The sequence below is a fragment of the Puma concolor genome, chromosome B4, assembly GCF_028749965.1.
Source record: "Puma concolor isolate L17-30 chromosome B4, mPumCon1.1.hap2, whole genome shotgun sequence".
NCBI classification, from domain to species: domain Eukaryota; kingdom Metazoa; phylum Chordata; class Mammalia; order Carnivora; family Felidae; genus Puma; species Puma concolor.
Window position 1 is genome coordinate 47896003 of NC_141673.1, and position 17046 is coordinate 47913048.

At 40.2% G+C, this 17046-nt stretch overlaps 1 protein-coding gene across 1 annotated transcript in view; it reads right to left on the reverse strand.

Moving 5' to 3' along the window:
* The window catches only part of MYRFL (myelin regulatory factor like), a 127615-nt gene that overhangs the window by 26652 nt on the left and 83917 nt on the right, over positions 1-17046 (reverse strand). The window contains exons 11-12 of the mRNA XM_086715106.1: positions 15435-15543; positions 14577-14686 (exon numbers count right to left, since the gene is read on the reverse strand). Of these exons, the coding sequence (XP_086571232.1) occupies positions 14577-14686; positions 15435-15543 (219 nt within the window). The remainder of the gene's footprint in view (positions 1-14576; positions 14687-15434; positions 15544-17046) is intronic.

Genomic DNA, 17046 nt, shown 5'->3' on the forward strand with positions numbered 1-17046 from the left:
AAAGTGAGATAAAGACATTACAAAAAAAAGTCAATTATAAGCAATTATCCCTGATAAACATAGATAAAAAATTCTCAATGAAGTATCAGCAAATCAAATTCAATAATCATTAAAAAGATCACACATCATGACCAAGTGAGATTTATTCCTGGGATACAAAAGTGGTTCAACATATGCAAATCAATCAATGTGATACACCACATTAATAAAATCATATCATCTCAATAGATGTAGAAAGTGCATTTGACAAAATTCAGCATCTTTTTTTTTAATGTTTATTTATTTTTGAGAGAGAGATGAGAGAGAGAGAGAGCAGAGGAGGGCCAGAGACAGAGAGGGAGACAGAAGATCCAAAGTGGGCTCTGCACTTAGAGCAGAGAGCCCAATGTGGGGCTTGAATTCACGAACCATGAGATCGTGACCTGAGACAAGGGTCTCAGGACTAAGCCACCCAGGGACCCCTCAGCATCTTTTTTTAAAAAACTCTAGACAAAGTATAGATGGGCTATACTTCAACATAATAAAAGCCCTATATGATAAGTCCATATCTAATATTACACTCGATAAAAAGCTGATAGCTTTTCCTCTAAGATCAAGAACAAATCAAGGAAGTTCACTCTCCCCATTTTTACACAACATAATACTGGAAGTCCTACACAAAGTAATTAGACAACAAAAAGAAATAAAAGTTATCCAAATTGGAAATAAGTAAACTGTATCTGTTGCAGATGATATGATCTTATATACAGAAAGTCCTAAATATTCCATCAAAAAACTATTAGAATTAATAAATTTAGTAGAGTTGCAGGATACAAAATCAACATACACAAATTAGTTGCATTTCTATAGATTAACAATGAACTATTTGAAAAAGAAAGAAAAAGAACCTCATTTACGAGGGCATTAAAAACAATAAAATACTTAGGAATAAATTTAACCAGGAGGTGAAAGACCTGTACATTGAAAATTATACAACGTTGGTGAAAGAAACCGAAGACATGAAAAAATGGAAAGATATCCTATGTTCTTGGATCAGCAGAATTAATACTGTTAAAATGTGCATACTACTCAAAGCCATCTACAGATCCAGCGCAATCCCTATCAAAATTCCAATGGCATCCTTCATAGAAACAGGAAAAAAAGTCCTAAAATTTATATGGGACCACAAAAGATCCCTAATATCCAAAGCAACACTGAGAAAGAACAAATCACACTTTCTGATTTCAAATTATATTATAAAGCTACAGTAATGAAAATAGTACTAGCATAAGAATAGACATATAGACCAATGGAATAGAATCGAGAACCCAGAAATAAACCTACACCTATATGGCCAACTAAAATTTGACATGGGAGCCAAGAGGACTCAGTGAGGAAAGGATAGTTTCTTCAACAGTGTGGGGAAAATTGGATATTCACAAGAAAAGTATGAAATTGAACCCCTATTCTACAAAAGTAACTCTAAATAAATTAAAGACTTAAATGTAGACCCAAGACCATAAAAATCCTAGAAGAAAACATAGGGAAAAAGTTTCTGGACATTGGTCTTGGGAACCATGTTTTGGATGACACCAAAAGCACAAGCAACAAAAGCAAAATAAACAAGTGGGGCTAAATCAAATGAAAGAGCTTCTGTACAGCAAAAGAAACAATCAACAAAATTTAAAGGCAATCTACAGAATGGAAGAAAATATTCACAAATCATATATTTGATAAGGGGTTAATACTCAAAGTACATAAGGAACTCACACAAATCAACAGCAAAAATAAAAAACTAAAAACAAACAAAAAAAATCTGCTTAAAAATGGGCAAAAGACATGAATAAACATTTTTCCGAAGAAGACCTACAAATGACTAAAAGGTACATGAAAGGATGTTGAATATCACTAATTATCAGGGAAATGCATATCAAAACGACAGTGAAATATCACCACATACCTGTGAAGATGACTATTTTGAAAAAGGCAAGAGATAACAAGTGTTAGTGAGGGTGTGGGGAAAAGGGAACCATTGTGCACTTTTGTTAGAAAGGTCAGTTGGTACAGGCAGTATGGAACTCAGTATGAAGGTACCTCAAAAAATTTCTGGGTATATGTCTGAAGGATATGAAATTACTGTCTCTAAGAGATATTTACACCCTATGCTCACTGCAGCACTATTCACAATAGCTAAGATACAGAAACAATCTAAGTGTCCATTGATTGATAAATGAATAAAGAAAATGTGATACACACACACACACACACACACACACACACACACAAATGGAATATTGTTTAGCTATAACAAAGAAGGAAATCCTGCCATTGTGACAACACGGATGGACCTTGACGGCATTATACTAAGTGAAATAAGTGAGAGACAGAAAGACAAATACTGTATGATATCACTTATGTGTGGAAGCTAAAAAAAGCCAAACTCAGAGAAACAGAGAGTAGAAATGGTAATTGCCAGAGGCTGAGAGATGGGGGAAATGAGGAGATGTTTGTCAAAAGGTACAAACTCAGTTTAAAATGAATAAGTTCTGGGAATCTAATGTACATCATGATGACTATAGTTAACAATCTTGTATTATATACATGAAAGCTGCTAAGAGAGTAGATCTTAAATGTTCTCACCACATGCACACAAAAGATGATTGTGTGGGTGATGAATGTGTTAACTAACCTTATTGTAGAATCACTCTTCAATAAGTATGTGTATCAAATCATCATGTTGTATGCCTTAAACTTGTATTATACCTCAACAAAGCCAAAAAAAATTCAGTTGGTAAGGTAGGATAGTTGGTGGGGGGTTTAAATAAAATGAGATCGGACACAAATTGAAAACTGTCGAATTTGCTAAGTATATACGTGGGTTTCACTATTAATCTCAGTTTGTGTATGTTTGAAGTTTTTCATTAAAAATGTTAACAAATAAATCGGAAAGCAAAAACAAAAACAAAAAATCTCCTGACAAAAGCTCTTTAAAATTTTCTAATTCTGTTACAAATTTTTGCTTACTTCTAAATTCATTTTAATAAAAATAAGGCAGCAATCACGAAGACAAGAATATTGTTCTATGGTTCTAAATCACAGTAAATGTCATATGACCATTCACTATGTTTACATTGTAGAAAGCTTTATACTATAATTATAACTGGTCACTATGTCCAAGCAGTGGTCCCAGACCACTGGGAATCCAGACAGATTCCCAGCCATCATCTCTGACTCTTCCTCCGTCCGCTTACCCACAGACGATCCCACCATGCAGTGCTGTCAGTTCAATGTCCCAAATCTCCTGAATCCACCCACTTTTATCCATCTTCAATGGCACTACTATACCTAATATTCTTTTCTATTTTTCTCGGCAACCAGCTTCCTCTTCTTTTTTAATGCTTGCTTGATCCATGAATTTGATTCCAACTGAGAGCAGGCCATGGAGAATGATACTAAAGTCCCCTCTAAATACAGTAATTTCATTCTGCAATATCTACCCAATGGGACTTTTCATGCTGCCTCACGAGATATGAACGATTGGCTGCAATTGTCCAGTTACTTGTAAATAATGATAAAAAGCCAGCTTTGATCTCCCCAACTCAAGTTTACTAGCACCATACATCTTCTAAGTAGATCCAATAGGCAAGAAGATAATTCATGTGTTTTCCTACTTAAGAGGAAATAAAGATGGAGAAGGAATTTACTACTACCTTCCTGGTTGTAATTATGGCCCTGATTTTATGGATCCAATAGAAAATTACCAAAAAATAAATTTCTAGGACATGTTCTAGGGACTGACTCTGACTAAAATACTTCTGACTTCTATCCTCTATCACCATATTGAAGCCAGTATAAATATGTTCAAAAACATAATCCAGAATTTTCTGAAAATATTCTTTTCTATGCAAGTGATAAGGTCTCTGTGAGTTCACTTTAACCATGAACATGCACCTAGATCCCTGAGGAACTTTATCTAAATACACACATCCAGGTCCTATGTAAAGGTTTATATTCATTAGGACTCGGATGGGCATAAGTCTGGGGCATTTTGAAAAGCTTCCCCATCTAATACCCAGTGTTGGTTCATAACTATTTTATCTTTGAACCTAATTTAATTATTCAACTCTGTCCAGTTATTATTAACCATATTAATGGGACCCACTATCTCAGCTGAAATGTAGCTTTACAACTGTGATGCAAAAGTCATGAAGCCAGCCAGCCACCAAAAATTGCTGGGGAGACTCTGGGGGAAAACAGAAACTGCTTCAAATCACACAAGAATCTTGTGCCCGTGTAAGACTCGCTTTGGGGTGAAGGTACAAATGGACAGCATGACATATTTTCTGAAAAGACACGTGGGGCAGTTTGGCAAGTCTATGTGCACATGAAAACAACAAGGAGCAATATGAGATCAGAGCAATGCTGAGCTTAGAGGAGGTCACTTACTTAAGCCCTATCCTTTCCTATAGCCCCCTTCACTCTCTGTGCTCTAATCACATTGAACCATTTGCCCTTTGCTGAACATATCAAGCTTTCTCTAGTGTCTGGGGCTAGCACAGCACAGGCTGCTCCCTCTACCTGAACCACCTGTCCCCCCCCCACCTCTCACTCTCCTTCCACTTACTGTCATATTTACCTATATTGTAAACACCTAGAGATAGGGCCGCATCTTGTCCATAGTCGATGTTCCGATACAGGCAGAAACTCAGTATGGATTTGATGATTGAATGAACGAATATTCTTACCAGGACTGTTCGTGTCATGTGGCATTGAGAGGTCATAGCACCATTCTCTAGTGAAATAAAGAGTGGCCAAACTTCAAGTTTATTCTTTTGTCCGAGGTTGCTCTCAGAAAAGGAAAAAGATTGAGGTCCAAATTCCATTTCCATGTTAGGAAATGTCCATGGAAATGTGGGTGAATTAAACAAAGAAATACTAGTGTGTAACACCCTCAGCTCAATGGGCGACTGGTTGGACAGTATCCAGCAAACTGGTTTCCACTCGGGTTGGGTCCTTTCCTCTTTGGGAGGGTTTGGCTCAGGAAATGGATAAAAGTCCTTCAGTGCCTCATCACTCCCCAGGTAACCCTTGCAGAACACAGTTTGCAGGCTCCCGGGTCCCCGGCATCTCTGATGACAAAGGAGCCTACAACAGGAGCAGCCAGGCAGCAGAGCTCATTCCTTTTCTCTCTGGGGGGGCTGCAACTTGTCCTCTATTGAACACTAAATAAGGGGAATGAAGTCTGATCACAAAGCAAGCTTTGAGAAGTTGAAACAGGCTCTTCTTATTTCTTTCCCAGAGACAGTCACAGACTTGAAAATTTCTCCTGGTGGCATCTGATGTTGCATGAACTAATGTTTTATAATAAAATGATGGGAATAAAATAGCCTGTAATTGAGCATCGTGAAAATGACTACCAATGGGAGAAAAACCTTTAGCCAATGGATGAGCCAGGCAATAATTTGGCCTTTGAATAAACTCAGCTTTACATCTCTGTCCAAGAGTTTATTTTGTAGATAGCTCACCAGGCCTTGATACCGATTTAAAAAATAGAATCCTGGGGCACCTGGGTGCCTCAGTCAGTTAAGTGTGCGACTTTGGCTCAGGTCATGATCTCACGGTTCGTGGGTTCGAGCCCCGCATCGGGCTCTGTGCTGACAGCTCAGAGCCTGGAGCTTGCTTCGGAATCTGTGTCTCCCTCTCTCACTCGGCCCTTTCCCTGGCTCGCGCTCCATCTCTCTCTTTCTCCAAAAATAAACACTAAAAAAAAAAAAAAAAAATCCCTAAACCAGAAAAGCAGGCTGCTGAGTTATACTTTAGTAAAGCATAAAATTCCAGGTATTAAATCAGTGGCTTGACTAAACAGGCCTATCTGATTTTCAAAGTATTGCCACCACCTGCTGCCACAATATTTAAATTGCAGTCTTAGGTGTCTGGAATAACATCTTCTTTTCCTAACATTTCATTACAAAAATTTTCAAGCACACAGAAAAGTTTTCAAAAGTGTTTGGTAAATGCCCATATATCCTACCACTTAAATTCCACAATTAGCATACTTTCTCACATATCTCCATCCATCCAACCATCCTGTTTAAATACATGTTTTAAAATAAAAAACACTCCTGTATCCCTCGGGTAAATTCCTAGCAGTGTTATTGCTGGGTCATAGGGGAGATCTATTTTTAAATTTTTGAGGAACCTCCACACTGTTTTCCAGAGCGGCTGCACCAGTTTGCATTCCCACCAACAGTGCAAGAGGGCTCCCGTTTCTCCACATCCTTGCCAGCATCTATAGTCTCCTGATTTGGGTGATGGGTATTGAGGAGGGCACCTGTTGGGATGAGCACTGGGTGTTGTATGGAAACCAATTTGACAATAAATTTCATAATAAAAAAAAGATAATTATTAGAAAATTTAAAAAATAATAATAAAATAAAATAAGATAAAAAACAAATGGAGACTAGACTTGAAAATTCCCTGAGCAGACAAAATTAGTTTAGTCATTTAACAAAGCTTAATTTAACTTATTTTGCACAACCAACTTGACATAGGTCATCTCTTGTTTGTGCCTCTGGAAATCAGCAGCAAAACATGAACTGTTTCCCAAGGTTGACTAATTCCCTATGATTTAAGAAAATTCTAATATTATAACCAATCAGAGTGAAAAATAAACAGTCACTGCCTTCTCTCTATATAAGCTGTTTCATAATAATACACCCTGGATCCTTATTCCATGTTTTGGTTTCAGCGCTCCCAGTTTGCAAACCATCTTTTTTTGTGTGCACAATAAACTTTTACTAATCTCTATTTTGGTGATCCATTGGTTTTACTTCTGTTACTTCTGAACTTTTGACACATGAAAAAAATGAGCAGTAACTTTTTAAAAGAAGACATAACTACAAAAAGAAATTTTCCTACAAAACCAAATTTCCCAAGAAAACAATAAATGTCATGTTTCTCTTTAAACTGTTACTACCAGAGGGGAGCTTGGGTGGCTCAGTCAGTTAAGCGTCAAACTTTGGCCCAGGTCATGATTTCCCTGTTCATGAGTTCGAGCCCTGCATGGGGCTCTGTGCTGACAGCTTAGAGCCTGGAGCCTGCTTCAAGATTCTGTGCCTCCCTCTCTCTCTGCTCTATCCCCGCTTGCGCTCTGTTTCTTTCTGTCTCTCAAATATGAGTCAACATTTAAAAAAATTTTTTTTTGAATGTTTACTACCAGAAACAAGAGGATTTTTCTCCCTGCTTCCAGTGTGAGGAGCTCTTAGGAAAGAAGATGGCCTACAAACAGATGATCAGTTGTTAAAATATCCAGGGTTGCTTTTAATAACATACTAGCTGTAAGGCAATCATCAGGCTTGGAGTCAAATCAATCATGTGAGTGCAACAGAGAACGTTTACCTCCGACAGGAAACTTATCGCCACTGCCAGTAAATGAGTTCTGCTACCTCTCTTGATGAGAAAAGATTAGATTTTTAAACCAGCTGCTGACTAGGACATTTAAAAGCCCCCATTTTGGGGGAAGGGGAGCAGGAGATACAGGCTTCCAGTTACGGAATGAAGAAGTCAGGGGAATAGAAGGCACAGAACAGGGAATACAGTCAGTACACAGCGGTAGGGTAATAGTGTTGTGTGATGACAGACGGCAGCTGCACTTGAGCGTAGCATGATGTACATAAACTTGTTGAATCCCTGTGTTGCACACCTAAAACTAATGTGACGTTGTGCATCAACTCTCTTCAAACGTTAATGATTTTAAAATAAATAAATAAATAAATAAATGCCTACGTTTGGATTCTGGGCCAGCCATATGAACTCAAACTAATGAATTTTTTTACAACTCAGTTATTCTGAATAAAAACATAGCATGTGTCATTCTGTCAAAAAAACATCAATCATTTCAGAGACAGCTAAGGTGGTAGCCATCTCTGAGTGGCATCTGGAAAAAAATTATCAACAATTAACCCTTTATTAGGTTAATCCTACGTTACAGACCTAAAAGTTGTGGTCTTTTTTTTTTTTTTTTAAGTTTCTTTCTTTATTTTGAGAGACAGTGTGAGCTTGAGCTAGGGAGGGGTAGAGAGAGAAGGAGAGAAAGAAAAAGTCCCAAGCAAGCTCCCCCTTGTTAGAGCAGAGCCTGATGCGGGGTTTGAACTCCCAAACCGTGAAATCATGATCTGAGCCAAAATCAAGAGTTGGCTGCTTGACAGACTGAGCCGCACAGGCACCCCAAAAGTTGTGGTCTTAAGAAAACTTATATTTAAAAAAATCGTTTAAAAAAAAAAAGCAATTGCTTCCATGGGGGAAAAAGTGATTAAGGTAGAATTTTAAGTTTCCATACTAAAGTTGTATTTACTGAGAACTATAAAGAATAAAGTAATTTGGTCTGTATAGTAATGAAAGTGACTTTATAATCCCCCAAACTTGCTGAGCCAGGTTTTGGACAAAGTCTTACCTGATGCTGAAATCCACGCTCTTAACCACCTTGCCGTATACGATTGGTGATTTTTCAGTCATCAAAATCAATAAGATTTTGTTAACGTTCATTTTCTTCCCATTCCCGTCTCTTTCCCCCCCATGTCCTCATCCATCCTCTCTGCTCACTTGGCTTTCTGACACTGTGCTTGCCCCTTAGTCTCCTGCATTAGCCCAACCCTCTCAGCCTTCCCAGGTCTCTTCCTTCCTCTCTGGGCCTCAACTAGAAGAAATCTGCTGCTTTTAGTCTACTTGCTTCTTATTCCGTAAGAACTGAAAGCCTATAGACCAGGCAAGTAGCAGGAAGTAGGGGTGGGATGGCCCAGGAAGCCCTTGTAGGGAAGCTTCTCCTAAGCATCTTGTCACCAGATCTGGTATTTCAAGGGAGCCAGAAATCCAAAATTTGTGTGAAGATCTCCTAATTTTTAAAAGTTATTTATTTATTTATTTATTTATTTATTTATTTATTTATTTATTTAGAGAGCAAGCAGGGAAGGGGCAGAAGGAGAGAGAGAGGATCCTAAGCAGGACACAGGACTCACAAACTGTGAGATCACGACCTGAGCCAAAGTCAAGAGTCAGATGCTTAACTGCCTGAGCCAGTCAGGTGCCCCTAAGATCTCCTAATTTTTACAGATATGCAATAAATTTGAAAAATTTTAAAACACCATGAGGAAAAGAAGAGTGTAAGCCAGACTTGGCCACAGGCTTCTGATCTGTGACCAGCATCCATAACCTTTCCCTTATTAACATCTTCACCCATGTCTGCAGCTTCTCCTCAAGCCCTACTGTGCTCTCAGTCTCCACACTCCTACTCGCCACTGGGCATTTTCATCCAAATGTTCGGATGACATCTCAAACTCAAAACTGAACTCATTTTTTCCACTAGAAAACCACTTCTCCCATCAGATTTCCTTATATTAATAGAACTACTTCTCTTCTTTATTTGAGATTCAGAAACTCAGCCATTAACATAAACAAATTCTTACGAGAACCCACAATATACCAAATACGTACTAAACAGCACAAGATTGACAAGGCACATTCTCTGACCCCGAGAAGCTCACAGTCTAGTGGAAGAGATATGGAATAGAAACAGAATGACAACACAATATGACAAATACTCTAGAAGATGTTATATTCAGAAGCCTAAGCCAATGTAGAGACAGGATCAATCAAGGCATCACAGAATTCATTAGGTTATTCAACCAGTATTTGTTGAATTCCTACAGTACTCTAAGCCCTGGGCTTGAATCCACAAATAAAGTATAGGAGATATAGCTTTGAAAAATATAGAAGATTTTTGGAGTCACACAATTAACCAGGGAGACTGGCAAAGAATAAATAGGCAAATAAGATAATTCCAGCTAGGGACAGAAGTCTCCAGGCTGTCGTGAAGAAGTTTGCAATGTGCCCCCTTCACAGAAGCCCAGCTGAGGGGCTGGATGGGGTCTGCACTGGCCCAGAGGAGGCACCTTTTTCTAATTACAGCAAAGGCACTACGTATCCTCTCAGTGGTCCTGAATCTTACAAAACAGTGAAACCAAGTGATGTGGAGACTATTTTAGATGAGGTGGTCAGGGAAGGTCTTGGCAGTGAGATCTAAATGATGAGATCATCTAAAGAAAGAGTCTTAAGGGCAGAGAACACTCAACAGAACAGCTCTGAGGCAGCAACAAACTTTGGTGAGCATGAGAACAGAAAATAAAGGTCGTAGGGGAGGGGATAGGCAAACCAGATGTGCCCATGTGTGCAGAGACATGGTATTATGAAGGTGTTTTGGGGTTGGGGGGAGTGGGTGTGAGTGTTAGGAAATGAGTTAGAAACAGAAGATTCCATCCAGATTGTGGAGGGTTAGCAATAAACCAGTGAAGAGCCAAAGTGGGAAAGGGAGATCGTATGATTAGAGGTGCTTAGTTTTGTTTTTGTTTTAGGGAGAAAAGTGAGAAACATAAAGAGAATAAAGAGGGATGATAATAGACAAGAGATGTCACTAAAGTTAGAACAGCAGCACTTGGTGTCTAATCAAATACTGTGCATGAGAAAAAGGAAACTTTGAAAGGCCATCTGTGATGCTCCACCCTCAGTCACACCTTTGGACCCCAAGGTCCACCACTGTCTTCTGTCACTTGTCTCTCGGTCCCCCGCTTCCTTCTCATCTGTGAACCCCTGCCTAGTGTCCACAGACAGGAGCACTGCGCATCCCACAGTACTTGTCACACTGTCATTCAGAGTTCTATTCTTACGTCCTATCTCATCACCCCGTTTAGACACCCCGCTTAGCTGCTTGAAGATAGGAACCCTGTCTTACTGAGCTTTGCATGACTCAAACAGACAGTTCCTGCCACATTACAGTTGAAGGAAAAGAGAACCAATGAAAAGTAACTACATATTAAGGCATAGTAGGATGGCTTATATCATGCTATTGTAACATACACAACACACACACACACAGACACACGCACACACACACACACACACACACACACACACACACACACACATTACTCAAGGCCTAGTTATTCGCAGAGTGAACCTCATCTTTATAGAAGCTTAGTTGTAAATTCACTTCAGGCCACTCTTACATTTATTGAGCACATTTTTCTTACACCAAACACACCTAATAATACTGCTCAAGAAATGTAGCCATCTGGTCCTAAATAATCACAGAAATCAATAAAGTTGCCAAGCGAAGAGACAGATGAGTAAGCCAAACAGCGAAGCCCTCACAGTCTAATGCAGGGTTAGACTGCGGTGGTCACCTGCCATGGCTCCTGGCTCTCAGGACCAGCCCCCTCCCATCACTGAGCTTTCACTGGGGTACACGAACCATGAGGATTTTGTAAGAAGAAGCAAATTATCCCAGGTAAGAGAAGTTCATCGTGCACAGTCATCTGTCCTGAGAGACAAAGGTGACTTATACCAACTTTGACCGACAGCACTAATCTCCAGCTCTGGTTGGTTACATGGGCAGTCTGTAAAGATCCAGCCATTTCTGTTTCTTACTTGGGCATAACGTTGCAAAACGTGCATATAGAAAATATAGTGCAGTCACGGAGAGCAACATTTCAACATTTTCATGTGCATTTCTAGTTTGCACTTCAGCTTCAACAAAAATTTCTTTATTAAAAAGGGACATTCAGGGGCGCCTAAGTGGACCAGTCGATTAAGCGTTCAACTCTTGATTTTGGCTCAGGTCATGATCTCATGGTTTGTGGGATCGAGACCCATGTCAGGCTCTGCACTGTCAGCCCAGAGCCTGCTTGGGATTTTCTCTCTCCCTCTGCCTCTGGCCTTCCCCCACTCATGCTTGTTCTCAAAAAAAAACATTTAAGAATAAATAAATTAAAATAAAAAAAATAAAAATGGGACATTCAGTGGAAGAGAAATAGAGTGTAGAGGGAGAAACTGTAACTGAACCTGACCTATTACTATGGTACACGAAGCCCAGGAAGTCCTAGAGAAGTTCCTTAAAACAAGCAGTCCTGGATATGGCAACCAAGGCCAACATGGCACCCACACAAATGGGTAGGAGGCCAGGAAACCAAGAGGCTCCCTGTATATCTTGTCCATTGTACAATTAACAAACAGCATGGGGCAATAGGAGTCACATTACCCATGTTCTTAATAAGAAAGAATAAAGGAGATATTCTGTGAAGTATTTATAATGTAGTGGAGGGATATTTCACAGTGTTGAGGATTAAACCAGCAATTGAAATCTATCCTCAGAAGTGAACCAAGGTGGAAGGCCAGGCTTCAGAGCATGGAGGTGTTCACCTGCTCTTAGTGTTACAGATTCTGTAAACGAGGGCGGTCTTGGTGATGTCCTCATAGATTGAATCACTACAAGATCCTATTACTCAGAGAATCACAACCTGTCCATTCTGGACTCCTGTCAGTTTGATTTACTTATAAACTGAATGCTGCCTTGGCATGGATTGCTTCTCAAATGACAAATGAGCCTGGCTGCCTGCAATAGGAATACCAACCCTTACTTTCCCAGGGCTCTAGGCTTGCCTTCTTAGGAATGAATTTGGGTTGTAGCCTCTGTGGGGGACTGAGGGAGTGGGTAGCCCTCGGAACTGCTGTTGCTAATAATCCTGACTATCCTCATTCAACTCAACTGGGAATGGGAAGACACGGGGCCAGGGGAGAACTAATGATTTTCCTGAAGAGTGACAATCATAAGGCCCTGGACAGATGTTACCTACACAGAAAACACAGAAATCTCTTCCCTGGGTGTTCCAGCAAAGGACCACAGCCAAAAGAGATATGGCTGCTACCAAATGAGTAACACCAAGAGCCCGACCTTGGTAGCCTAATGACACATTCCCAAGGCTGCACCCTGAGCTTGATGGCTGTGCCTACATACTTTTCTCTCACCCAGGAAGCTTCTGGAAATGCAAGACAGTGAGGATGACCTTATTACATGAATACCTCAGAATATCCCTTATCATATAGGTATGATATATGATATATGATTGATATATATATATATATATATATATATATATATATATATATATTACTATTTATTTTTGAGAGAGAAAGAGACAGAGTGCAAGCAGGGGAGGGACAAAGAGAGAGAGAGAGAGAGAGAGAGACAGAATGCGAAGCAGGCTCCAGGCTTCAAGCTGTCAGCACAGAGCCCAACGCAGGGCCATGAACCACAAGATCATGACCTGAGCCAAAGTTGAACACTTAACCGACTGAGCCACCCAGGTACCCCACCCTTATCTTATATTTTAAGTAAATAATTGGGAAACTTCAGTACTTTATTATTAAAAATAGATTTCTCATGATAAACCTCTCAAGGGTAGCCCAGGTCTGAGGGCATGACCCAAGAGCTGCTTCTATTCGAGATGGGTCTGGGAAGCAGGAGTAAGTAACTCAACCTCTGCCCCTCTGTCCTTGCAGTCTTGGGGCAGAGCAGGCCATCCAGGCCCATCATCTAAGTATTTGTTGTCCAAGCACTTGTAGGGAGAAGACCGAGGAAGGACCCAGCATGGAAAGGCAACATCTATCCACCTTGCTACTCCAAGTGTGGCTTGCTGACCAGGGAGGATGGAAAAATTGGCGTCACCTGGAGGCTGGTTAGAGATGTAGGATCTTGGGTCTCACCCCATTATTGCTGAATCAGAGTCCGTATTTTTTAAGTTCCTTCACTGATTCACGTACGCTTTGAAGTTCGAGAAGCACTGCCCCCGTGAACTGACAGATTACAAATTAGTCTCAACTCAGACATCTCTCCCTACAACTATAACATCCCCATGTCAATCAGTTTTCCCCCCAGCATCAAATATAACAGTGCAATGTACAGCATGTCAGCAGCAGGGTGAATTTGCCAACCTTGCAAAAAAATGCAGGATTTCACAGAATTCATAAACCTGAGCTTGGAGAACCACTCAAGCCACACACACACACACACACACACAGAGCAATGGCAAGCAACGGAATGACAGCCTTAGACCCCTTACCAAGAGAAGAGGAGCTCATCTACAAGATGGGGACATTCCTTCAAAAGAGAATGATTTGAATATCAAAGAATTCAGATGGGCCCTTGGGAAAAAACGATGAGGCTCATGAATATCTGACCCACTTTATGTGTTATGAAAATGGAACATACAACTTTGTTGAAAAACTATGCTTGAAAAGAAAAATCAACACTCCATTCAGCCTTTAATCAGGCTAAGAATTTAATTATTTGATCCTAATGACAACCTAAAGTATATTAGATGAGATAAATTACACTTCCTCAAGTTTGAGTTCCATTTTCTAAGACAAGGCTGATCAAATCTTGCTGTCACTATTTCACATGACATTGGGTCACATTTTAGTTGTGCTCCTGTTAAGTGGACTTTCCCCAGGCCAGTTTTTCTCCGACAGTTAAGACCTGCTCCACTCTACTGTCACTGTTACATATTCCTTTTTCTTTTTTGCCTTACGGGGCTTCTTCTTGGTACCTCTGAACAGCTTAGCCTAACTGATACCAATTACTCCACAGCTGAGTGAGGCTTTCTTTTTACTGTCTTGTTTCCTGGTTGGAAGTTTCAGTGCATGTGGTACCACAGAAAGGGGTTCACCATGGGGTCACAGCTCCAATGGCAGACCTACTCAGTGGTTACCTTATCGACCATGAGGAAGTTCTCCAGCGTCTCCCCATTTTCACAGGTGACATTACCGACCTCTTTTACAGCTCTGGGCAGGATCTCTCGTACCTCCTGGGCGATCATTCCTAGACACAAACACTCCCAACAGGTTTAGTGAGGAAAAGACCTTTCTGGAGAACATCCTCCCTAGCCTACAACAAAATGGAAGGCTGACAGCCCCCTCCAGGACATCTTTGCAAATACATGCTTATCCCCTCACAGCTTTCGCTTTGATCTAGGATACATTTGAAGCAAAGAAGGAATTTTGAGCCCATAACCACCATAGGATTAAAAGCAGGGGTGTCATTTTCTTGACTTTTCCTTGAGACTCTGGGCCGGATTTTGGAAGGAGGGAGTAAATACCTTCAAATCCCTGTATATAGAAGTAAGGGTGGGGCGTTAGCTTGATTTCCTTTCTTTTCTTGCAAGAGGATTTGCCACCTAAATGGTCCCTCTTTCTCTAGGATTCCTGGATCGGAGTACAAACACCACTCTGCCCCTTCTCTGACCTAGACTGACCTATTCCACACCTCTCCCTCTCCCGGGTCTGCCTTTTACAGCTGGAGATGTGATCTGCCCCCCAGCTCCGAGCAAGATGATTCCAGTGAAAAGAAACAATGTATTCAAAATATTCTGCCAGTACCTTGGAGTGTAGGAGTAGGGATGGGGGTGTTGAGTCAAGATGACACAGAAATTTCTCTCACCTTTCCTGTTCTAGTGATTACGGATTTCACAGAGGAAATCAATGCCATAGCACACAATCTCCACACAAAGAGGGAATTGAACTTTTAAGAGTTGACAACACAAAATTAAAAAGGGAATTTGTGTGCATACCTGTTTGATGGGCAGTGTTTATTCCCATTGAAGATGCAAACTCTGGTTTGTAGTCGTATTCAACAATCCTCATTTGGGCTATTCGTCTCAGCTGCTCATTTGTGTCAACCTAATTTAATTAAAGAAGAGCGGATTTCACCCATTTAGATATTTCCCATTCAAATCAATGCCCAAAGAGACCCAGAGAAATTAGGAATGTTGACAGCAGGGTTCTTTCCTCTTGTCCGAACTATTTTAAGGAAAGTTTATGTTTTTCTCCTCAGAGAAACCAAAGCTTCAAGGTCCATATCAATGACTTCCATCCACTGACAAACTGAGACAGAGTTTTTATGTCTAAATTACAGGGTGAAAGCTCCCCCATTCACTACTCTTGCCTTTTTTCTCTCCTTTGAGGGGTGAACTCTCCTTCTGAGAATGGAGACTGATCACGTTAGAGAGAAAAAATCGCCACTCAGGATTGCAAGGGATCATTTCCAAATGGACATACAGTATAAACACCAAATAAATATAGGCCAACCTTGTATTTACAAACTGAAAATGCTTAGTTCAAGTAACAACCTTTGAGGAATGGATATAACTACTATACCATTGATTTGCTTTTGGACATTTCACTGGAGAAAATTTCCTCAAGTGGCAGGTTGCAAGGCTGTATTGTTCACCTGCTGGACCTTCCAAGATCCAGACTTTCCTCTCCTACAGACGGCTTCTCCCCCAAACCACTCTGGTCAGTGATGGTGTGCTTCTCTGAGCTCACTTCTTTTACAGGTTATTGAAGGTATTCCCAACTTCCACTGCCAATTCCTCAAATTAATGTCACTGGGTCCCAGCAAAATGATAGTAATACACAATAGAGTGAATTTTTCCTAAAGCTAAATATGTTTCATTCACAGATTTCCTTTTGAGTTTTTTTTTAATGTATTCATGGTAATAGTAGAATCAATTTTTATAATGACCTTATTCTATAAGTAAAATGCTGGTAGCTCTTTTTCTTTTCTTTTCTTTTTTTTAATTTTTTTTAAATCTTCATTTATTTTTGAGAGAGAGACAGTGTGCGAGTGGGGGAGGAACAGAGAGAGGGACACACAGAATCTGAAGCAGGCTCCAGTCTCCAAGCTATCAGCACGGAGCTTGACCCAGGGCTCAAACTCGCAAACAGCGAGATCATGACATGAGCCGAAGTCAGAGGCTTAACCGACTGAGCCACCCAGGCACCCCACCCTTTTTCTTTTAGGATTTTCTCTTAGGCTATAATTTTATTTTAGGATATAATGATTATAAAACCAGTGGTCTCTTGGCAATTAAAATTATACTGCCTTGACATTCATCCATGTATTAGAGTAACCAAAATTGCTTTGTTGTTCTTGTTTTATGAAAACCCCTGAAATGGCCTTCAACTCCTCCCTTGACCCACTCTGTTGGGTGAGTTGGAAAGCTCCTCCGATATCATTAAAAGTTCCCTGTCCTTCACTAGTTCGGCTGATTGTGAAAAATTGTGGCTTGACACTTACCTGGCTAACTGTGCAAACTCTATTTCAGGTACTTCTTGGGAAGTATAATTTTGAGCTCACTGTTATTTTGATACTTGCTGTCATCAAAAGCCTGGTTCAATTCA